The sequence below is a fragment of the Montipora capricornis genome, chromosome 6, assembly GCF_036669925.1.
Source record: "Montipora capricornis isolate CH-2021 chromosome 6, ASM3666992v2, whole genome shotgun sequence".
Lineage (NCBI taxonomy): Eukaryota > Metazoa > Cnidaria > Anthozoa > Scleractinia > Acroporidae > Montipora > Montipora capricornis.
Window position 1 is genome coordinate 24577608 of NC_090888.1, and position 24317 is coordinate 24601924.

At 38.5% G+C, this 24317-nt stretch overlaps 1 protein-coding gene across 3 annotated transcripts in view; it reads left to right on the forward strand.

The window, feature by feature from the left end:
• Nucleotides 1-19471, forward strand: part of LOC138051837 (tripartite motif-containing protein 2-like) — a 20946-nt gene extending 1475 nt beyond the window's left edge. The window contains exons 1-4 of one of the 3 annotated variants that reach the window (XM_068898127.1): nt 2080-2214; nt 10352-10609; nt 12909-13631; nt 16096-19471. In XM_068898127.1, the coding sequence (XP_068754228.1) occupies nt 10379-10609; nt 12909-13631; nt 16096-16974 (1833 nt within the window). In that variant the 5' untranslated portion in view covers nt 2080-2214; nt 10352-10378 and the 3' untranslated portion in view covers nt 16975-19471. Of the gene's footprint in view, nt 1-2079; nt 2215-10351; nt 10610-12908; nt 13632-16095 lie in introns of those variants that run through there. The other 2 variants (XM_068898125.1, XM_068898126.1) reach the window with 2 other exon arrangements.
• Nucleotides 19472-24317: the final 4846 nt, after the last annotated feature.

Sequence of the window (24317 nt, forward strand, 5' to 3'; positions counted from 1 at the left end):
AATCATTTTAATCATTTTATTTAAATAAGTTAAATTTAACAAATTAGAAAAATACATATATATACAACCCGCATGTAGCAACGCTAATCGGGGCGGGTTGTATAGCTTACAGTAAAATTCAGCAAAATATATTATTATTAAAATCAGGCAAGTAAATAACTAAATACAATAAATAGGTATACACATATATTCACAAATAGCTACGATTTACATGAGAAGAGCAAGAACCTATAATAGACATAAAACATAAGGAATAAATAATAATAGCTACTAGAGTTTGATTAATGATAATTAGTAATTTTAAACATTAACGAAGAGACATCAACATAATCATCCTCATTACCAAGTACCCCAAGTAAAAATTGATGAATCTTATTTTTGAAAGGTTTTTTCCTAAGGTTAGAAATTACGCAGGACAGGCTTCAGGCAATTCCACAACTTAGCTCCGAAAATGGAAAACGAATTAAGTTGAATTCTCAGTCTTGATTAATTAACATATAAATTACCAGCATCGGAAAATCTAGTGTTATATGTGTATGAACGTCAGATGAGCAGGTAAAACTATCACAGATATTCTGAGGCGCAGAATTGATAGATATGTCGTGCATAAGAGAACATACTGTTTCAAAATAAAGTATATTGAGGGGTAAGACATCAGCAGAGACAAACAAAGGAATAGCATGAGATCTATTACCAGCAAAGAACATTAGCCGAAGAGCTCGCTTTTATAAGATAAAGACCTTCTTCAAATAGACCTGTGCAGCTTGGCCCCAAACAGCAATTCCGTAGTATGTATATGGGAGAATCAGAGAACGGTAAATTTGGATTAAAGTATTTAGAGGGACAGAGTCTTTAAATCGTGATATAATTCCAACAACCCTACTAATTTTAGAGGCAATGTAGTCGATATGCTACTTCCAAGTTAAGCTTTTATTAATGAGCACACACAGGAACTTTACATAGTCTTTGCATTAAGGAAAAGTATCACTATTTGAGGCATTATTGTATATCCTAATATTGATCTGATAGCTAAGCTTCTTTTTTGATGGCCTAAAGACGACAAAATTGGACTTTTTTGCATTTATGGTCAGCTTATTTGCATTCAACCAGTCACAGACTTTCTGCAATTCGAAGTTGGTTACACTTTCTAGTGACTTCAAATTCTTGTCAGCATGCAGCAGGTTTGTATCATCAGCAAATAAATAAAAAGAAAGCTTCTTAGAAGAATTATAAATATCATCAATATAAATCAAGAAAAGTAAAGGGCCCAGTGCAGAGCCTTGTGGGACCCCTGTTAGCACATTTCTTTTAGAAGATATTTGTTTATCGATTTGAGTAGTTTGGACATGGCATTTAAGTAGGATGAAAACCAATTGTTTACCGGACCCCTTATACCGTAATGATATTGCTTGATCAGAAGAATTGAATGATCCACAGTATCAAAAGCCTTTTTAAAGTCGAGGAAAATAGCGCAAGTGAACAATTTGTTATCCATATTGCTTTGGATCGAATTAACAATATCCAAAATTGCATGCTGAGTTGACATATTCTCACGAAAACCATACTGGCCATTGTACAGAAGTCCATTTAATTCAACATAAAATTTTAATCTATTATACTTAACTTTCTCAAAGAGCCAATTTAAAAGCGAAAGAAGAGAAATGGGACGGTAGTTACTTGGGTCCGTTTCATCGCCACCCTTGAAGATGGGAATAACTTTTGCATGCTTTAATTTAGATGGATATTGTCTTGTTAAAACGGAATTATTCATTAGTTTTGCCAGTGGTAGAGAAAGTACACTACTGCAGGGCCCGGTTGTTCAAAAGCCGATTAACGCTAATCCCAGATTAAAAATTAACCAAGGAGTTTATTTCTCTACTCCCAAATGCTGTTCAACGCTGATATTCGGCAAAACTTTACATCTGAGGAAGTCAATCTTGAAAAACAAAAATAAGCAAAAGAAACTTTTACCAAAAAGTGGAAAACGTGAAACAAAGTTTACGCTAATCCTGGATTAAGTTAATCGGTTTTCGAACAACCCGGCCCTGGAAGATTTCAATACGCGAACAGTACAGGAGTATAAGCCATGTGCTTTGTTAGTAGGGAGAAGCAAAATTTCAGTTTCGAGTTCCATGGAAGTGACTGGCTCAAAGAAGAATGAACTAGATGAATTAACAGCAGGGAGATAATCACTGAAATGATGATTAGCAGGAGGTACTGATGCCAAATGTTTGACCCAAGGAAGAAAATAATTCATTGAGCACATTAGGAAGGGCAGCAATAGGTTTAAATCTTTTTATATTTCGGCCGATGAGATGATTAATCCCAATCCAGGTTTTTCTGACATTTGTCATATGATCATTGAAATATAAATGATAGTATGACTTCTTACTGCATCAAACGAGTGTAAGTATTTTATTGCGATAATGTTTATTTTTATGTTAATATCATGGGTGACAAATTACTCCTTAACTTTGGCGCGAAATTTCAGCGTTAATTTATAATTTCACATGTGAAATTACAAAATTGACATGGTAACATCTCTTCTCAATCAGAGCCAAGATGGCGACTAGATTTGAGACAGTGACCATCAGTGAAGAAGTTACGAAATTAAAAGAAGCGGCAGAAAATTTAAATGCACGAAAGAGCACAATTAACTGGGTGAGGGTTTTGGATAAGTGGTGTGACGAAAATAGCCTTGAGAAAAACCTGGAGATGATTCTTCCCGAGCAGTTGGATAACGTACTCGAGCGATTTACGATTGTAAGCGTAATTTGTCACTCACGACATTAAAAGGTAATCAAATGGTTTTCTCGTGAAATAAGGAAATAATTTCACTTGCGTTTCTCAAAATTCTGATAATTTCCCTCGTCTAAAGGCTCGGGAAATTATCAGAATTTTGACAAAACGCGCGTGAAATTATTTCCTAATTTCACTCGTCGCCATTTGATTACACATACTTACTCCATTCTTTTAAAAAAGAATAATTATTTTTTTTTTGACAAATATTTTTTCCCGTTTTTATATTCTTTTTCTCACCTATTTTTGTATATATTGTAGTTGTCATCATTTTTTCCATTCATTTCCATTGAAGGCTGTAGCCTGACAGCCGAAAGCTCGAAAGTTTTTAACTGTATATAGCCAGTGAAAGTTTTTTTTTTTTTTATAATAATTTTTAATATTATTACGAATCCCCCTAGTAATCCAGGGTTTAGAAAATTGCTTGGCTTTGCGTTTTGATAAAGACCGAAGGGGCGCACGCTTGTTTACTAGTTTGTTGAGGCTGTTAAAAAGTTTAGAAAAGCCAGCATTGGCATTATCTCCGCAGTTTCTCATGACCAAATCCCAGTTTATCTTGGATAACTCAGAATGAATGTTTCCTCTGTGTCTCTTGAAAACTTCCAATACATAGTTTTTTGGGGTAACTCCTTTACCTTGAGAGACTTTATAATACAAAATTGAGAATAGTGATCGCTTATATCCGAAATTATATTACCACTTGTGATTTCCCTACCGATTTGGTTTACAAAGATATTATCGATTAGCGTGGCTGAGTTACTGTTGAATTGTAGGAATAAAAGAATAACTTTGCAACGAAAGTAAGAAGTCTTTAGTAAAGTTGCACGTTTCAGCATTGAGGAGGTTTATGTTGAAGTCTCCCAAGACATAGATAGGCTTGCTAGAGTTGCTAAGTTTTTCTAAGGTTTCATCAAAATATGTCTGAAATCTCTCAGGGGAGTTGTGCTGCCTGTAAATTACACCACAGATAATGTTACTTTTCCTTTCAAATTGTAACTCAACCCAGAGGGCTTGAAAAGCGCGTGACGAGATTTTTTCAATGACTCTATTCCTTACATACATCAATAAACATTCCAACATCTCCAGCAGCAAGAGGTGTCGGGACAAATTCAAAACTATAGCCAGGAATACTAGGTTGATAATCAGACTGATCATTTTCAGTGATTCTGGTTTCAGTTATTCCTATAATATTAAAAGGATATCCAAGCTCATTAAGAAGATGAGTCTGGAGATTTTCAAAATTGCGCTTTAGGCTTCGAACATTCGCATGGAACAAAGAAAACAAATCATCGGTATCGTGAAAACTATTTTTCATCGTGTAAAAACTATGAGGAGAAAAATACCTGCTGTGAATTTTTGGTCCGGGTTGATATTACTAGATGCGTTTAGACTGAATAAATCAAGGTCATGAAAACTGGAGAGCTTTTCTAGGTATTTTTTGGTTGGAAGAGAAGTAGTGTTGAGATTATTAAATTGGCCGTGGAGCGGTACAAAATGGTTGACACTAAAATACGGTAACTCCCGGAACAGAGATCTTATAGTTTTCCGAGATTCATCGTCATTCATCATTCGATGAAGTTATAAAAGGATACATTATCTGTCAGCCAAGCCTTGTTAAATCAGCAACGTTTCGTATCTTCAATGCTCGGGAGCTGCCGTCCTTCCGTAGATAAACGCAAGTGTTTTTAGTCCAACAAAATTGATAGTTCTTTGCCCTTTGAATTTCTTCGCTTCGGCGAAGACATGCAGCATCTTCGGCGTCAAATGATCGAATATCCTGACAGATGAAAGACACACCCTTTTTCGAGAATATAACCAATCATATCTTTCGATTAAATTATGCGCAACTAATCTGCGAACCCGTGTAAAGCGAAAACAATAGATTGTGCCTGTCACGGTCAATTCAACATAGATTTCGACAACGTTGTTCTCGTTTTTGAAAGTTTTAAGGATTTATAACTAGTCCCGCGATTAACTATGTGTAGACATACATGACACATTTACACACAAAGGGGCGCAAAGCATTATAGGGCGATTCGAAAACGCTTTCTACTCCGTTGAAGTGTAGTAAACTTCCTGGCATGTTCAACAAGACTGATAAGTTTACTTGCTCTTTGGACTTGTAAGCTTACTGTACAGTCGAATTAATTTGTCGGTAGGCTGTCGGTTACTTGTCGGTGAACTGTTGGCATCGCAAAGAAAAGGCTATTTATTAGAAATTTAGACGATTGCATGAGTATATCACAAAAAAATTAGACAATTGCATTATTTCTTTCCTTAGTAAATATTGTTTGCCATTTTAAAGAAAAATTAAATTTGAGAGCTGTTTTAGGTCACAGGGTAGCTGCTGCCATTAGACTACAGTAGGTCCGTTGCCATAGCTGATGTGGTTTGTTTTGCAATATTTGTTCTGGAACGTGTTTCATTGAAGTTTTGATGCATATCTTGTATTACGTGGATGGATATTGCTTTCATAGCAAAAATGGCAGTTAAAAATACTTGGGAGTGGCCTATTATGCCATCGGTGGGAAAATTTGAGTAATCTCAAACATTGAATAAATTTACAGTGCAACGCGCCTTACCGTGGCCACCCAACAAAGTTTCACATTTGACAACCTACGTGTAAATACGTCAACGCAAAGCCTAGGTGCTTTTGGGGCAAACAATGGTTAATATGTTAAAAAAAAAAAAAAAAAGAAACGGTGTTCAAATTACAAGGAGGCGTGACTGCCAATGAAATTCGCACTCTCTGATTGGCGGATAATTTGTAAAAAACTTTGTCAGGTGGCTACGGTAAGGCGCGTCGCATTGTAATAGAATACTGAGATTTAAAAATGGGAGAACGCTTTAAGTGTTCGTGTTAAGTGTTAAGTGTTCGTGTTCGTGTTCGTAAAAAGCATGATTCGGACAACATGGTTTTGCTTGATTTAGAGTTTCTTTGAATGGAGTTAGGGTTGGAATTGGAATGGCATTTCATCGTTTTGTTCAAACTCAATTGTGCATCTAATTTTATCAAGGCAAATTTGAATAGTTTCATCCAGTGGGACATTAGACCATTCAAATTTGCCTTGATAAGCTGTATGCCCTCCCAAATCCACATAGATTACCCCGATTGGTCCTAAAGAATTTACTCTTGTTTGCAACAAAGAAGAATCATTTTGTTTTTGATGGTGAATACTATGACCAGATTGATGGCGTAGCAATGGGCTCTCCACTTGGTCCTGTTTTGGGGAACATTTTCATGTGTGATTTTGAAGAAAAATGGTTGATAAAGAACATCAATCAGCCTACTATTTGGTTCCGGTACGTGGACGATACCTTTACTCTTTTCAAGAACAAAAATGATGCTTTGAGTTTTTTACAATACCTGAATGGGAGACACAACAACAGTAAATTCATAATTGAGTTTGAACAAAACGATGAAATTCCATTCCTTGATGTCCTTATGAAACGCAATCGTGACAACTCCTTCTCAACATCAGTCTATCGAAAGAAGACATTCACCGGTCTTTATATCAAATGAGACTCTTTTACTCCGCGTAAATACAAAATAAACCTGGTTCACACTTTGGCTTATCGCTGCATTAGAATCTGTTCGTCACCCCGATTGTTACAGTTTACCTTAGATGACCTGAAGAGGATCTTATTACTTAATGGTTACCCTATGGGAACTGTTAAGATGTCATTGAGTAACATCAACATAAGCCAAAAGATCTTGTACAAACAGTTAGGAAAAAAGAAGTTCTTATCGTTCTACCTTTTTTAGGTCATCACAGCAAACACCTCACAAAACAGCTGAGGTCTTGTATATAAACAAATTCTATGGTATTTTCAATCCTCACCTCAAAATAGTTTTTCAGAACACCCGAAGAATCAAGTATTTTTTCCCTTACAAAGATAAACTGGCTCCTTCCTTCAGGTCAAAAGTAGTGTACAGAGCAAACTGCTGGGATTGCAATGATTTCTATTTTGGGAAAACGAAACGCTGATTACGTGACAGAAAAACAGAACATTTTAAAGCCCTAACTACAAATTGTCACGAATCTGCAATTAGCCGATATCAAAAATACCATAATACTCTTTGTTTGTCCCTCCAAAATTTTGCATAAGCATTGTTTCCATTTTCTCTTGGGACCGTTGTAAGTCCCAAGAGAAAATAAAAACAATGCTTATGCAAAATTTTGGAGGAACAATTAAAGAGTATTATGGTATTTTTGATATCGGCTAGTTGCTGATCATGTTTTCTTAACCAACCATAGAATTAAGTGGGATCATTTTGAAATATTAAACCCGCCGCACACGGTGAGGAAAGAGCTGAGCAAACTGCCTGCACGTGACTTCAGTGGTTCAAGATGGCGTTGGAGGAAGAAATTCCGACGCCAGTGATGCCACGTGAGAATGCCATGTAGTTTATTGGATGCTTGATTGACCGAGCTCAGCTTGATTCTCACGATGGCCGCACACAGTGAAGAACTTGCCTCGCGAGGCCAAAAATATCAAACATGTTTGATTTTATCCTTACGGCCTCGCGAGGCGAATTTCTCACCAAAATTTCCCCGCACACGTGAGGAAACAGCTGAGCAAACCGCCTCGCGAGGCAGTTTGCTCAGCTCTTTCCTCACAGTGTGCGGCGGGCTTAAGCAACTGGTCGATCAGACATGCATTGTAAAATTAAAAAGAGTCTCTGTTTATCCGTGATCTAAAGCCAGCCTTAAATGAAAACGTTGGCAGTGAGAAACGTTATATCTATTATTAGCATATTTTTTGTCGTTTTATGTCAATCAATTTCGTTAGTTCCCAGTCCGTACAGCTGTATTTTTGAATTTAAATTTCTCTGTAACTGAATAATTATCACTTCTGATGATGTATGTTGCAACTTACGAAACGTTAAGTTTATAAAAGTTACGCAGTTCAAGTAAATGTTTGTAACCGCTGTTCGCGTTTTATGCCTATTGAAACTAAAATGACCCAAGTCAGAGAATTTTTAAGAGTTGACTAAGCTGATTTAGGGAGAGGTAATACACCTTATTCCAAAATGGCCACCATTTTAGTATTCTTTTGTTTCCATGCAAATTGGCCATTATGGCGTCGCTTTCAAACGCAAAATTCAAAAGAATATTTAACCTTGAACGAGGCCACAAGGGCCAATTTGCATGAAAACAACAGAATACTAAAATGGCGGCCATTTTGGAATAAGGTGTATGCCTTTTTAGAAAAACTACTGCGTTCCAGGAAATTCTTGAGCAAACACAATATATTTGGTATTTCTGTGTTGTAGTTTCATCAATTAGGACACCTAGATATTTAAAATGATCTTTTGTTATTAAGAGAGTAACTTGAACGATCATTATTGGTAAATTCAAATGTATGCCGAGTCTTCTTTTTGGCAGATTTAAGGACGTTCGCGCCAATTGTTTCTGCGCATCCTTACTGCGCACGCAAATGCACACGCCACGTCATACACGAGCGCGCGCGCTAAGTAATAAAATGAGAAATGATAGGGCAAAAGGCCATTGCTATAGCTTTGCCTGGATTTAACGGTCTTGGACGTTCGGTGACCCCTATTTTTCTTTCCAGAAACGGGTTTTATTTACAATTATCTCCACGTTGTCCAAAAATGAACAAAAAATTAATGTGGGAAGTTAAAAAAATTTCAAGATTTCTGCTCACGGGACATCAAATCCTGCCATCTTGCGGCTTCAAGGCGAGTGAAACTGTAGTCGCTAAATGCGAACTTGATCTTTAAGGAACCTCACCAGTTGACTAAATTCACTTAATAAGTCCACTTAAACAATATTTGCAAGAGAAGATTTCACTTCAAAGATTTAATTGCAATATATTTGGGTTTACAGACACTGGCCTTATTCGCTAACGAAGCCCGATTTTGTCACATTTTGGGTGTTTTTCCGGGCATGTTCTCTCCAAAACGAAGTCGGTGACCCCCCATTTTTTTTACATTTCTGACATAACTAACTCATCATCTTACAGTGGTAAAAGTTTCAGAAAAAAATCAATGTTGAAAACTTTTCGCGCGAACGTCCTTAATGATCATACAATTAGTTATTTTTCTTTTGGAAATAATGGGTAGTTTATTCAAATAACACCATTCTTTTTCTTTTAATAATTCAAGTCTTGATTGACCAAAGCTTCTAGAACTATTGCTTTAGGAGAGGAGGCAATCATATTCCTGTCGTCTGGAAAAATTCCTAAAGAAAGTTAGTCAGAGGAATTGGGATATCATTGATATTAGTAAGGAATAATAAGAGACCTACAGTGTAATGCACCGCTTTGAGGAATGCCACATATCATTGTTTGGGTGAATCACTTAGTAGGCATTGAGGGAAACGTATTGTCTGACCGGTTGAGGAAATTGTCGTTGTTTCTGTACGTCCGATACAGTCGTACATAGTATCTTTTTCAGGCAGTCGCAAGGTCATCTTATTTGTTTGTACATTCAATATTTAGCTGAATAGCGAACAGAACGCCTCGTTAAAACGCTGGTGCGCACTTTTAGCTGTTTGCTTTATCTTTTCAGCGTGTTTTGTTCACTGAATGATTTCACAAGTCGTGTTTAGCAAGCTTTTGTGAGGGTTATTTTTGTTAAATTTTGAATGAGCGGCTATTCCATTTGAATACCATTCATGCAATTTACCAAGCGCATTTTACTGCTACAAACATATGGTTGTTCTGCAAACAAATGTTTAGTTGTTTAAACCTATTTGAGTTCTCTGTTTTGAACACACAAGGTCATTTTAACATTTTCATTCTTTGATCAACTAATTCTAAGCAGACGGGGGTGGGGCAAAGAGAACTGGTTACTGAATAGAGGGGCTGAATGGAATTGTTTTGGGGGAAATTAGGAAGTATTTCAGTGTGATGAAAGTGAAACAATGTGGCATCAGTCACTCTTGGATTCCCTACATGCTTTCTAAATAAAGAAATGATTTCAAAATGGATAAAGCTTAGTCATGCTTAGTCTATTCACTCTCATTCAGGCAGAGACAATTTCCCATAAAGCATTGAAAAAAGGTAAATTACCATGAATTGCTTGAGATATTTGTCGCTGTCTAGTGCAGTTTTTCTCTTGATGACAGAATTATAATAGTTTTTTTACAAGGAAAGGAATTAAAGAAATGGTACATTTCAGGTGTTGGTATTGATGCTCCATCAATGATTGTCTTTTATATTGTGATTAGTCATTTGTAACAGAGACTTTTTTGCTCATATCAAGGTTATTTTTCCATTGTTTTACATTGATGTGTTGTACCACCATGTGGGAAGTTATGAGTTCAATTCTGGTAGGACCAGTAAGTAATAAGAATATTAAGACAACTGGAGAGAAAGTATTTCTTTCTTTGTTAAGAAAAGAAAGGTCCTGTAAATAGAGCTATACGAACTGTACACCAGACTCAAAAACCTCTGTGTTGGGTCCAAGGTCCAACTAACCATGGGTGCCAGCATTGTTTTGGTTGGTTTCATTCATTGCCAAACCCACAAATGAATATATGGTGCACCTTTTTTACTTTATGACGATGCTTGCATGAACATTTAGTTTGCAGGACCGTTGCCACAGAATCTAATGATGCAGGCAATTCCTGGCCAAATGCAAGGACCACATGCACAAGGACAGCCACGCCTTCCAAATCAACCATTTTATCAACGTCCCATGTCCATTGTTAGACCACCACCTCCAAATAATCAGCCAGTCTACTCCTCTCTTCCTGGAGGTCCCTTGGTACAAATGAGGGGACACCTTGGGCCAACACAGTCTTTAGTCCCTGGGCAACCTGGTCCATTTATTCCACAGCATGTAAGTGTGGGTGAAATAAGGATTGCTGTGCTATTTGTATAGGCAATCACATGATTTCGAGTGCAATTTAGAATAAATAAGCATGAGTAAATTTTTTCAAAGATGAACAAAATTCGCGTGCAATTTGTAGTCTTTGAAAAGAATTACAAGTGCCAAATTGCATAAGAAAAATCATGCAATTACTTATTATTAATGATCTGCTTACAAAATTTCACCTTTATTGCACTTAAATATCTGCACTAAATTCACTTTTCTGCACTCTGTTAGGGATCAATTGACGAGAAAGACTCTGCATGAATCGAGTAAGAGGTTATACAAACTGTATTGAGCAATACAATGTAAAGGGGTACACCAGAAAAGTCCCACGGGAGGATCGGCCCGCGGTCGGGTGATTTCTTCTTCACTTTCCAATTGTGAGGCTGGACAGAACCTCTACAAAGACGCGTATCGCTTTTGATGCCTCCGCGAGGTATCACGGAGTTTCTTTGAACAATGTGATTTGTTAGGGTCCAAAGTTACAACGTTATCTTTTCACGTTTTGCTCCGTTTTCGGAAACACTCCGTTGCTCTGGCCTGTGATATCGCAGAAATGTATCTTAGGATTGCGATCGCACTTGAAGACCTTCCTTTTTACTGATTTCTCTGGGGAGACTTAAACCAACAGAAAGCTCCAGAAGAGTACGAATTTAGCCGTGTTGTATTTGGTGTATTTGTCGCCATTTCTTGCTCAGTTCGTCACTCAACAACACGCGGAAACACATAGAATTGAGTACGCACTCGCGGCCGAAACCGCCCTCAAATCGACCTACATGTGCATGGATGACAGTATGGACTCGGTGACTGATGACCAGCAAGGAATCAAACTGCACAAGCAATTGTCGCAACTTTGGAAACGTGCAGGAATGCAAACTCGAAAGTGGTTGTCCAACTCTCCAGTTGTGCTGAGTGAAATCCCACCAGAAGACAGCATCAGAAAGTGATTTAAAGGAAGGATTCCTACCCTCCATCAAAACCCTTGGAGTATTATAGCAGGCAGTAAAGGATGCGTTCACTTTCAAGGTTCAACCACCTGATGACTACTTTTACTTTACGAAGCGCAAGTGACACAGTCGCCTACCTCCTACCAATGTCTCCCGAGTTTGATTTCCATACTCGGCGTCATATGTGGGTTGAGTTTGTTGGTTCTCTACTCTGCACCAAGAGGTTTTTCGCCGAGTACTCCGGATTTCCCCTCTCTTCAAAAACCACCATTTGACTTGATTTACGTTAATTGTTAATTTCAGTTTACAGTGTCCCCAATTAGCGCTAGAACGACTAGACACTTAAATGAAGTTCCTTTCCTTTCCTTTTCCTTTCAATAGATCTTAGTATGCTTTCGACCCATGCCGCATAAACGTTTCAAGGCTTATTGTTTGTCTTTGAAGTTGCATGCAACTCTGGGTTTGTTTTTTTGCATTGTCATGGAATATAATCCTTTTTCGGATTTTGCTATTTTTTGAGGATGAAGAATCCAATGATCCGAGATCACAAATCCGTTTTTGGATTTTCCCAAAAAAAGGCACCCTCATTCAAATTTCAAAACTACTGGTCACGTGTGACGTAGCTCGACGGCAATTAAGCGAAATTTTATATGGTTTCGACCATTTGACCTTTGACATCAACCTTCATTCAAAAAGCTCTTCTAAATTCTTCTGCCTAAAACGTTGCTCGAAACGAAAATCATACCACTACAAGTACTTATTGGTTCTCTTCATTTTGATAGAATGAATTAGTTTTTTTCCTACCTTTCTTTCGCATCGTTGCCGCCTTTGCTCACTACGCAAATTTTTATGACTATTCACCGTCGCGAGCTCGTGAGGGTCCCTATGTCTCGTCCCAGTCCCAAACACCTCCCGTCCGTAGTCCCTAGTCAGCCTATCTTTTAAGTCCCTATTATCAAGGCTAGTATATAAAGAAGTAATTTATCTGAAGATAGAATTCACCTTTGATGTTTGTTATACCATATTTTGATGGGATCATCCACTTGATTAGCCACTGCCATTCGAATGATCCCAACTCTCTCTACCTAGATGTTAATTTATTTAACTTCCTTTACTTTAATTGTTTATTATGTTAATTAATCTTTAGTCTGCATCCTTGTAATGCTGAATTGAGTTTAGTTGAAAATACAAACAATTATGTTATGTTATATTACCTTTTCAGTAAATGTCCGAATTTATCACTGAATCATTGCAGTTATGTGAACTAAGTGTCTTTGTTGTCTTTCATTTTAAAAATATTTTTCTTTCTTAACTTTCAGAAGAACATGACTTCCGAGTCAATAGAGTGCTCAATCTGTTGCGAGACGTTTGACGATCAACAACACTGTCCTCGTTTGCTGCCAAGCTGCGGCCACAGCTTCTGCACAAGTTGCTTGCAGAGTCTACTCAAGAAAAACGCCATAAATTGCCCAACCTGCAGAAGCACAGTATCTGCTCCAGCTGGGTTAGCCGCTCTGCCCAAGAATTTTGCATTATTGGACATCTTACGGAGCCTACCGCAGAAAGAAAGTGACGACTTACAGCTGTGTCAGATCTGTGATGACGAGAAGCATCCTGCAACTTCCTGTTGCTTGGACTGCAAAGAGTACATGTGCAAGGATGCAGCCCGCTTGCACACCCGGCAAAAGATGGCTCGTGATCATTGCGTTGTTTCTCTGGATGAACTGAAAGCAAACCCGAAGCTTGCAGCTGCGAGTGATGTCTTCTGTCCAGAGCACAACGACCAGTTCCGATTTTTTGATGAAGATTGCGGCCATGTTGTCTGCAGAGACTGCATGACCCTTGAGCATCATGGCCACAAGTGTTTATCGTTAGCTGATGCCGCTTCCAAGTATAGACAGGCGATTGATGAACTTTCCAACAAAGGAATCGCTGTTGCAGAGGGAATAAAAGCTGGCGAGACCTTTCTGAAGAAGGCAACGGATGACCTCAAACGGGAGTATGCAAACACGGCTGCACGTATCCAAAGCACTTTCCAGGAGGTCAGAATATTTTGGTGCTTCTTTCCTTGTTTGTTGTTCTGTTAGTTTGACTTCTTGAGGAACTTAAGAATTTCCTGTGCAGGAACTCACATTTAACGAGACACTGGATTGGATGTTGAACTCATAACCACGAAGATCAAAGTGCACTGAAAGTACTTTGTATTTTACAATCCAGAGGAGAAAAGTGATCCTTTTTGGCTAAGCGGTAGCCACAAAGGAGAGAGGTAATAAGAATCGTATGTAGTATGCTACATGCAATTCTCATTACCTCAGAAATCATACATAAGCAATAATCTATGCCAGAGATCATCACAGGCAATGAAGCAAGTCAAGTAGCTGTGAAGAAACCTGAAAAAATTCCTGACTTGAACTTTCAATCCTAGAATTTTGTCCAGAAATGAAAGTAATTAGATGCACGCGGTTTCAATAAGCGTCACAAAGTGTCCCCTTGCTCTTTTCCCCAACTTCAACATCACTCCTGTCTCGGAATACAGACAATTGACGTCACAAACTGTCCCCCAAATGCTGCTTGTCAAGTAAGGATAAACTGCTGCATCTACCCTAAGCCTGATCTCTAAAACATAACCTTCACCTTTACTCTAACCTTATTGTTAAAAATAGGTAGGAAAGGCAGAGACCAAACACAATAAACAAACTGCGGTGATAAACACATTATAACGAATTTTGACTTGACCTTTCGTGTGATATAACATACATCTTCAGAAGTGACAGATTGTCACCACCAAATCACGACCGATTCAATGGCGGGCGAGTAAACACCGGACACCGGACAACTTTAAACGCAACGAGTTTATTCCAATGTGATAATCTCACCTCTCCGCTTTCGTAAACACTCCACTTTTGGCGGTTTTCTTAAAGAAAGGTAATGCAGCGATTACTAAGGTACAAATAGGCAAAACGTCGACAAAAGGGAAAACACTCAACGTGCTGTAGCGGCTACTTTGAACTTACACACACAAAACCACTTCTTCCTCAGAACGCACTAATCACGTGACTCTCCGCGTTGGTAGTCACACGGCCGAACAGTTTTAAAATATATATCTGTGTAAAACTTTGAGAGGGCCTAGTAACTAGATTAAGAACAATGCTCTTAACAAATAAATGTAATCCAGTGAAGCTATGAGCGCAATTGAGTTTTTGCAATTGCGTAAAGAATCCTGAAAAAATTTAGGACTTCAACGGGGTTTGAAGCCGTGACCATGCGATACCGGTACGACGCTCTAACCAACTGAGCTATGAAGCTACTGACGTTGGGAGCGGATCATTTGTGGGTTCTAATGTTCCCGTGAGGAACGAATGATCGATGAAATGATATATGAAATATATATGAAAGTCAAGTGAAGCTATGATCCTCGCAGTTATGAACGCAATTTTTTGCAATTGATTTCATATCCGCAGTTCATATATGATCCATTTCATATATCATTTCATCGATCATTCATTCCTCCTTACGCTGTTTTCAGATTGAAAGAAAATTCACGGCGAGAAACAAAGTAATTTTGTCATTTCTTTATTTATTTTAGCTAAAGTAGCATCAAAGTGGCAACTGCTAACCTCTTTGTTTCGAAAGAGCGAAGGTGAAAACAAGTCGAAAACTTGTGACTTCTCCAGATATTTTAGTCGTAAAGCTACCTTACATCGCATATACATCTCACTTATCCAGCCTTACCTATTGTATGGCATAGTAGCGTGGGGCCAAGCCGCCTTACCCTGGGTGCCAGAGGTTCTATTTTTCTTTTGTGAGGAGCGAGCGGTTAAAACGGAGAGGCGAAAAATACAATCCTCTGTTTACAATCTCACTTCGATGCAAATTCGGAATAAGACATCTTGCTAAACCAGTTTTCTACAGTGATGTCAATGCTGTACCCAATTCAAGTCCTTTAGGAATAGAACGTTTGATTTTGACAGTTCCCATCGTGCAACAACCAATCAAAAGCAACATGAAAACCACAAACTAATTACCGTTGGTGCCTGCGGTTTAGTTTTGTCACGCGTGACTAGTTTCTTACTCGGAACACGATAATTCTAGTGTTCACGGTTTTCGGATTTTCTTTCAGCTCTAGAATATGCAAATCAATCAAGGCAATTAAGAGACAAGTAACGACTACCATAGCATCTTTTGGATAATGAATCCACGATCATACAAATACGAACAAACTTTCGGCACAAGTTGAAATATCAAAGATTTGCGGCATCCAGTTGGCACCACAAACACATCTTCATGCTTGATGATTTTCCTGAACAGGTTTCAATTCGAAAATCTCCAAAAATCCAGAATTTGCTGTGAAGAGCCTTCACTCAGAACATTCCACCGCATGTTATACATTGAAAAAATTATCAAAACAGAGCAACCATACCCTGCTGTTGATAAACGATGTATCACGACGTTATAAGCAAAGCAATAGTTTCAGTTATTTTAACATAATGATCATCTGCTTTGCAGCTCCATGAAGTGCTCACTGCCCGGAAAACAGTTCTGATGAGTGAGTTGGATAATCTCTACAAGACTAAGGACCTCACCCTCACAGAGCAGCGTGATCGCCTCTGCTTTTTCCAAGCCTGTCTAGAAAGTGGCATCCAACGCGCCAAGACAGTTGTCCAATCTTCAAGCAATGTCGAGCTTCTTGTTTCCAGAACGGATATAGTGTCAACCCTTGGGGCTCTAGAGAGCCAACCTCCTGTGTTTGACCCACAAACCAATAGCATTTTAGATTTCTCAGTTGACCTGAACAAGTTACGGGAAGTCCTCAGCGCGGCAGGTTCTGTTTCAGACAACTCTGCATGTGCAGCCAACACCACGGCAAGCGGGCAGTTTGGTTTAACTGTGGTAAAATCTGGAGAGGACGTTGCCTCTTTCACCATTAATACACGCGACAGCAAAGGCCGTGCTTGTGCCTTGTACGGCAACCTATTTGAAGCAAAGCTGAAGAAAGGTAACGAAGAAAAGACGGTTAAGATAAATTTAAAGGAAAATACCCCCGGTACTTGCACGGCAAGCTATGCTATACCCGCGGATGCCAAAGGAAAATACTTTTTGTCCTTGCTTCTACGTGGTGATCACATTCAAGGGAGCCCTTTCACTGTATATTTGGGAGTACCAATCGGAAAACGAAGTTGTTATATCTGTGGTACAAGGTTAGAAGGAAATATGACTTATTATTACATGGATTACGATCACATACAATTTAAGAATGAAAATTTTGTTGACGGTTATAGAGCATCTTGTTATAATGGTTGTCAGGTGCAGCGGCATGCTAAACCTTCCATATTTTTTCCGATCGTAAGAATGAACACTGGTGAGGTTGTCTGCGGTCCTTGTTAGCTAACGCAACTGATGCAATTGCTCCAAAGTCGATAATGAGTGATCTTGCACCAGCTCTACAAATCACATTTAATTTATTACTATAAAAGTATGCTACTCAGCTTCTAACGTTGGTTTTTAAAGACACTTTGGCTGCGTTTGATTGACCATATTCCGGAATAGGAATACATGGAATAGATGTTATAAATCCATCGTTTTAACGAAGATTCACATTAAAATTGTCAAAAATCTGCTAAACTGTTATATTTTATTTTTTTATTACCCATGTTTTGTCAAAACGCGAAACATACCGTTTTAAATCATCACTACATGTATACCCTCAGGGGCACCCAACGAGAATATAGTTCAAAACCACTTTAAACGGTAGATATAGGCATATTTTTATCCCCTAAAAATTTTTCATCTGTTCGGATTTCCTAGCTGAAAGTCTAGTGACCCGAAAATTATAGGGATCAAAACTTACCTTTGCGAAAATTTCAGCCAGAAAAAAGGCTCCCGAAAATTCTGTGTGATCTTTTAAGGGTAAAAATCCGTTAAAAATGGACAATTATACCATTTTTCAGATGTTCGAAAATTCTAGGAGAGGCAGGCAAGCATGAACGTTTACAACAAATGTTCCGAAAATTCTATATCTCAAATCGTCTTCCGAACAGATATTTTCCTAAAAATGACGTTGGGTGGCCCTGTACCCTATAGGGTCAATGGAACGCACCCTTAGTCGTCTGAGTGGAACAATTTTCTGCATAAGGCCTTGCATATTATTACGAAGAAACTCGTAGTTGCTGTTAAGTTGCAGGATTGTAGAAAGGCATGTGCATTAATGATCAGTTTTTAGCTTTTACCGATTGATTCCTCGGGTGACGCAACCAACAGTATTTCTGCCAATTAAAAAGGAGACGTCCATGTTTTGGACACTAAAAGAATTTTGGAATATTTTTTCCTATTACAACATTTACATAGCAGTGATCATTCAAGCAATTTTCATACAAATACACAATGTGTACGGAGTGCATTACGAGACCTTTCTTACAAGACTGCTATTTCTTTTCATGCTAGTTTCTAATAAGTCAGTGCTGAGTACCGAGTTGAGACAAGCACTTTTAATTTCTTTAAAAATACATCATGGAAACTTTTTATGGAAAACTAGCGCTTTACTTTTTAATAACTGTATTTAGTTTTCTTTACTTGTATTGAATTAAATTGTTAGGAAATAGTTTTAAATAGATGGCGTTGTTATGAGTTATGATTCTTTGGTAGTTTTATCTACTTGAATGTAGAGGGACAGAAGGCTATTACTGTTTTATATATTCACTATTACGTGTATATTATCCTCGTTAAATGATTGAAACAGTTGTTACTCTTGGAAATTTTGACTCTGAAGAAGCGTGTTACGGTTCGATGCAAAGATATCATGAATAATCATAATATTAATTTAAAAACATTGTAGTAAGATGTGAGCTGCGAAAGCAGTTTTTGCAATGAATGGTGGTAGAACTGTGTAATGTCTTTGTGTAGCCCCTTTATTTCTCGAACTATCGCCCAGTAATAATAATAATAATAATAATAATAATAATAATAATAATAATAACTCTATTTCTATAGCGCTCTTATCATATGTTCAAGGCGCTTTAGAATCAATTAAACAACACAATTAATAATTAATAAATATTTACAAATTTACAACCATATCCTATTATATTTACATTGATTAAAAAAGGAAAAATTAAAACTAAAGCAATATATGCGAATCAATAGAAACAATGATCTGCTTTTACTGAATTTAATAAACAAGTATCTTAAGTGATAATTTAAAGTTCGAGACTACGATAGTTGACAAAAAAAAAAAAAAAAAGAAAAGAAAAGAAAAGAAAAGAAAAAATTAAAACTAAAGCAATATATACAAATCTATAGAAACAATGATCAACTATTACTCGAGATGGTGTTAGACTTCCAAATTTCATACGATATTAAGTTCCATTCTCTTGGTGCATGAACACCGCTTGCTCTGTCTCAATAGGTCTTGTTAAACGATCTAGGCTGCATTAAACGTTCATTACTAACAGACCTCAATGATCTAGTGAGAGAACGATAATGTAGTTTGTGAGCTAAATATCTAGGCGATGTCCCATTATGTGATTTATACACCAAAAGGTGAATCTTGAAAATACTACGGTATTGAATCGGCAGCCAGTGAATTAAGCTCGCACAAAACAGGTGTAATATATTGAAACCGTCTCATTTGCAACACAACTCTAGCCGCCGTGTTTTGTACATACTAGGGAGTTTAAGATCTACGACGCGACGGCAACGAAAACGTCACAAATTTTGCATATTTAATGAGCAAAAACAATAGCTTTGCACGCTCTTCACGTGCATTTTTAGTTTTTGTACATTTCTTTCACGTTTTCGGCAAATCTACGACGTGAAATGACTAATTCTCAAGTTTTACGGAGAACGTGAACAAAAGGCAGCGAATTTGAAGTTTCTGTCGTAGATTCAATACCGCACCTCCTAATTCAGTTCCTGGAAGGTTACACTAGTTTTTAGAAGATAGACAAGACGTCATAACGACGAAAAAGATTAATAAAGCTGAACTTGCAATTTTAAATGACGTATTCGTTACCGTCGTGTCGCAGATCTTAAAAACTCCCCACTGCAATCTTTGTAACTGATATTTAGACAGGCCATATAATAATACATTACAATCATCTATTGTAGTTTCGATGTGACAAATGCGTGAACAACACCTGCTGCTGATTTTTTAGCGAGATACTTCCTAATTCTAGATAAGTTCCTGAGATGATAAAATGATGATCAACAGATGCTAGACACATGTGCATGAAAAGACATGTGCTCATCAAAGATCACACCAAGACTCCTAGCCGACTGAGAGGCAGCCACGCTCTCATCACCAACACATGAGGACTGAAAGGATGGAAAGGGACGATACTTTGAGTGGATGAACACGACCTCCGTCTTGTCGTGGTTTAGCTTCAATTCATTAAGATCTATCCAACGACAAATAGAAGAAATGCAGTTCTGGACCCTCGATTTAGTAGCGTCCACATCCACCGATTTGAATGCAAGGTATAACCACTGGTCGAATGAAAGCGTCTTAAAAAAATAGGCATGCATTGCGTACATGTGGGTAGTGCAGTAGGCTGGTATTATTTAGTAATTACTTTGCAAAATGAATTATCTTTTACTGTTTATTGTGTTATCCAATGTTGTTATCGCTTTTGCATTCCGATTACGAACAGTTTGGTGTTTTGACTTAAGTAAACCCTATCAGATCGGGTTGGTAACTGGATGGGAGACCATTGAGAAATCTTCGTGACGAAGATATCTTATCTTTCTTTTGTATTTGGTTGTAAAAGGCTTTTCTGTAGTCTTCCTTTTATGTTTTTGCCGAATGGCGATGGAGCCCCCAAACAGTGCCGTTATTAAGCAGGTGTTGACTCACAAAACCTGTGAGGCTTGATTTCCCCTCACTATGCATTTTGTTGTCCACTTTTGCTGTTGTTTTCTCCTTAGCATTTACATAACCGATTACGTATAAATTCCTGCAATAGTATCCACTAAGTCAAGCCTGTTCGGGTGTAGTTAGTACTTGGATGGAAGACTACCGCGAAATCCCCGTGACGAAGACGTCTAATATTTTAAACTCCTTTTTTTTTTTAATTTGATTTCTTTTTTGTATTTGTTTGTTAAAGGCTTTTTTCGAATCTTCTTCTATTCCTGTATCGGGAGGAATAGCGATGAAGACCCCAAATGGTGCAGTTAGGCTGAGCATGTGTTGACTCACAAAGCCCACAAGCGCTCTTGGCAAGAATGCCAATGATGTTAACGCCATTGTTGAGGTTGGCAAATGGGACCCAAAGAGAATGACTCTACAATGGACATCAATTCTTGAAATTCAAGCAAATCCTACATCAATTTCGCAATTCATACACACTCACTAACTCCCTTAGACAGCCCGATGACAATATGGGTATTGCACTTACAGTGCACTGGCACTGGGAGGCGCGGTGGCCTCATGGTTAGAGTGCTCGACTCCAGATTGAGTGGTCCGGGTTCGGGTCCTGGCTGGGGACGTTGTGTTGTGTTCTTGGGCAAGACACTTTACTCTCACGGTGCCTCTCTCCACCCAGGTGTATAAAGGGGTACCGGCGAAATGCTGGGGATAACCCTGCGACTAGCATCCCATCCAGGGGGGAGTAATAATACTCCTAGTCGCTTCATGCTAATGAAACCGCAGATAAGTGCCGGCCTGATGGGCCTTCTGGCTCGTAAGCAGAGACTTTACTTACTTACTTTACTTACAGTACACTACCCAAAAAAACCCATGCCCAGTCTCCCCGCAAAAAGGACGACTCACGAAATAGTGCCATACAATTGACGAAACTACTGTTAAATTAAAAAACTAAACTTACAGGAAAGTCTCCTTCAACTTTAAAATTCTATCTCGTCATCACTGCATAGGGATCCCATGATATTTCAAAGAGACGACATGAGGACAAATACGTAGACTGCAACATGCAACAATATATTTCCTTTGTTGAAAAAAACAAAGAATAACGCTATAAACACGGCTATGAACAACTAACTGCTCATAATTATATGAAAGCATGTAAATGTGATAAGGACACTTCGCCTCCCTGGAGACTTAAGTCTACAATAAGGGACACCAAAAAATGAACTGTTAGCCAAGTTTAATCAATACACAATATTCCTGATGCAAGTGTTGCTGATTGAACGGGTTTATCATAGAATTGATCAAATTATCTAGACGAGAAGCACCCTGCTGTGCGCAAAATCTCATGCATCGGAATGCATACCCGCCTAGGCTTTAGAGGTAGCCGAAGATCTAGTGCTCTGTGGTTTGAACGACGCAAGATCAATTCCAGCTGAAGCATTACCAGAAATTCGAGTCATATTGCGTCACGAATACCGCATGTCAATCAAATGGAACAGAAAAAATGGCTGCCCGATGTTGTAAAAAAATGTATGGGATCTAAAATAAAATATCAATTTTTGGCAGTTCAAATAAATTAAATTCGATGTGCCGACCTTCCCCTGATAAATAATATGCAACTACACTACGAAGCGAACGTTTTTTTACCATTTCGTTCATTGTTTGAGCCGCCAAATAGCGCTAAAATAACAAGGATTTACGCTGGTACTTGCCTTCTAATTTGATCAAAATACCTTCACTTACCTTGACTTCCAAGCTTTGAGCTGTGCGTGTCTTTGATGCTTCCATAGGTGCCGACCCCTCAAACGTTTCTTCAAATTACGATCTTTTTAAATACGTTAAATAAAACGTTCCACGATAAAACAGACTGCCGCCCGTCGGCACCGAAAAGGACGCTTTTTCACGAATGGATGTAGCCTTCATCTGGTCGCACGAATGTCCCGTAGGATGTGAAAAAACGGAAAGAACAACCATTTTCCATAGCTTTCTTCGCACAAAAATCAGCTTAGCTGCCTAGCATTTTTACGCTTTCTACCGCTGTTTCAAATATCTGCAGACTTCAAAATGCGAAAAATCGCGCCAAATTACGATTGTTCTTCGTGTTTTTCACATCCTGAGCCCAGAGGCATACCGCTAAAAATGTCTTTTGTTTTGCTCAATTTCGAAAAGGAAGCCCTAGGTTGTAAGCTAAAAGTCACTGAATCCCCTCTGTCTTATATAAACCAGCAGCGCCGTCTAGAATATGAAATAGCTTTGTCAATATACATGCCATATCCAATTCTGATGAAATGGCATGAGCTTGTTGGAATGAAAGACGAGAGAGGAAATGAGTTTAACTACATTGATCTTCTTAATTTTTGGATTCCTGGTCGATGGTTTAAATTAAGTAAGGAAAACGGATCAAGGAACCAAGAAAGATTGACACGTGAAGCTGGTACAGTTGGTGCATGTTGTTTTCGCAATTTGACGCCAGTGAGCATGCTCCTTTGGTTTCAAGGGTAACCGCAGACACAAATCATCGCGTGAACGAAATGTCGCGAATTTCTGGTAATGGACAAGACAGTTCGAATCCATTTTGACAGAGTTTCTTTGGAAATTGCTTTGTGTGGTCTTGTGAGGCTAACAAATAGTTGAGTTTCGTTCCCTTTCAAGGGTTGGGTATGTATAAGGTATTCTGACAAGTATGAATAAACACAGAGGGACTTATCACTATGATACGACCACAGAATGACTGGTGTTGGACGATAGCCAGGCCTACTCTGTTTGATGTTCGCAGGCAAACCCACGACCACCGGGTTAGATCACCGCCCCTCTAACGACTGAGCTACAAGGTCAGACGGGAGCAGGCCGTGGGAACTTAAGATATTAAAGTCACAGTAATGAACATGTACAAGTACAAGGAAAGGTTACGTTTATACAAACGTTGGCCGTGTAGCACTATATATTTCAACCTGCTTAGAGTGTAATGAGAAGTGCTAGTTTTGTACCCCATATGAACCATGTGAGCGTTAGCCCTACTAATGGAAATGGGCCCACACATGGACAGAGAAAAACTCTGACCAGGGTGGAAACTTGAACCCACGACCTTCGGGTTAGATCACCGCTGCTCTACCGACTGAGCTACAAGGCCAAACGCAGGAGCAGGCCGTGGGAACTGAAGATGTTAAAATCACGGCAATGAACATGTACAAGGACAAGGAAGGGTTACGTTTTTGCAAACGTTGGCCGTGTAGCACTATATATTTCAACATACTTAACTGTGGGGTAGGTACTTAGCACTCCACATTACACTGTAACCAGTTAAGTCTGTTTAACTGATTAGAATCTGTTGAAATATATAGTGCTACACGGCCAACGTTTGTAAAAACGTAACCCTTCCTTGCACTTGCACATGTTCATTGCCGTGACTTTAACGTCTTTCTCTGTCCTTGTGTGGACCCATTCCATTAGTAGGGTTAACGCTGACATGGTTCATACGGGGTACAAAACTAACACTTCACATTACACTCTAATCAGTTAAGTCTGTTGAAATATATAGTGCTACACGGCCAACATTTGTAAAAACGTAACCCTTCCTTGTTTTCAAAAGGATAGGGTTTCATCTCTCGTGGAAACGGCGAAACCGCATCAGTTTGAATAAGATTACTATTTTGGCGCGAAATTTGCATTGCTCGATTAAAAATGGTGAATTTAGCACGTAGCGCTCGCTTGTACCATCATGACTTTGATTTTCTAGCGATAACGGTTCCGTGTAAACATTTTCAAACCGCATCGATTTAGACGCGGTTTCGAAGACATGAAAACGTGTCGATGTGAAACCGCGTTCGTGCAAACGCTTCCTCAAAGTGCACAAAGCAGATAAACCGGG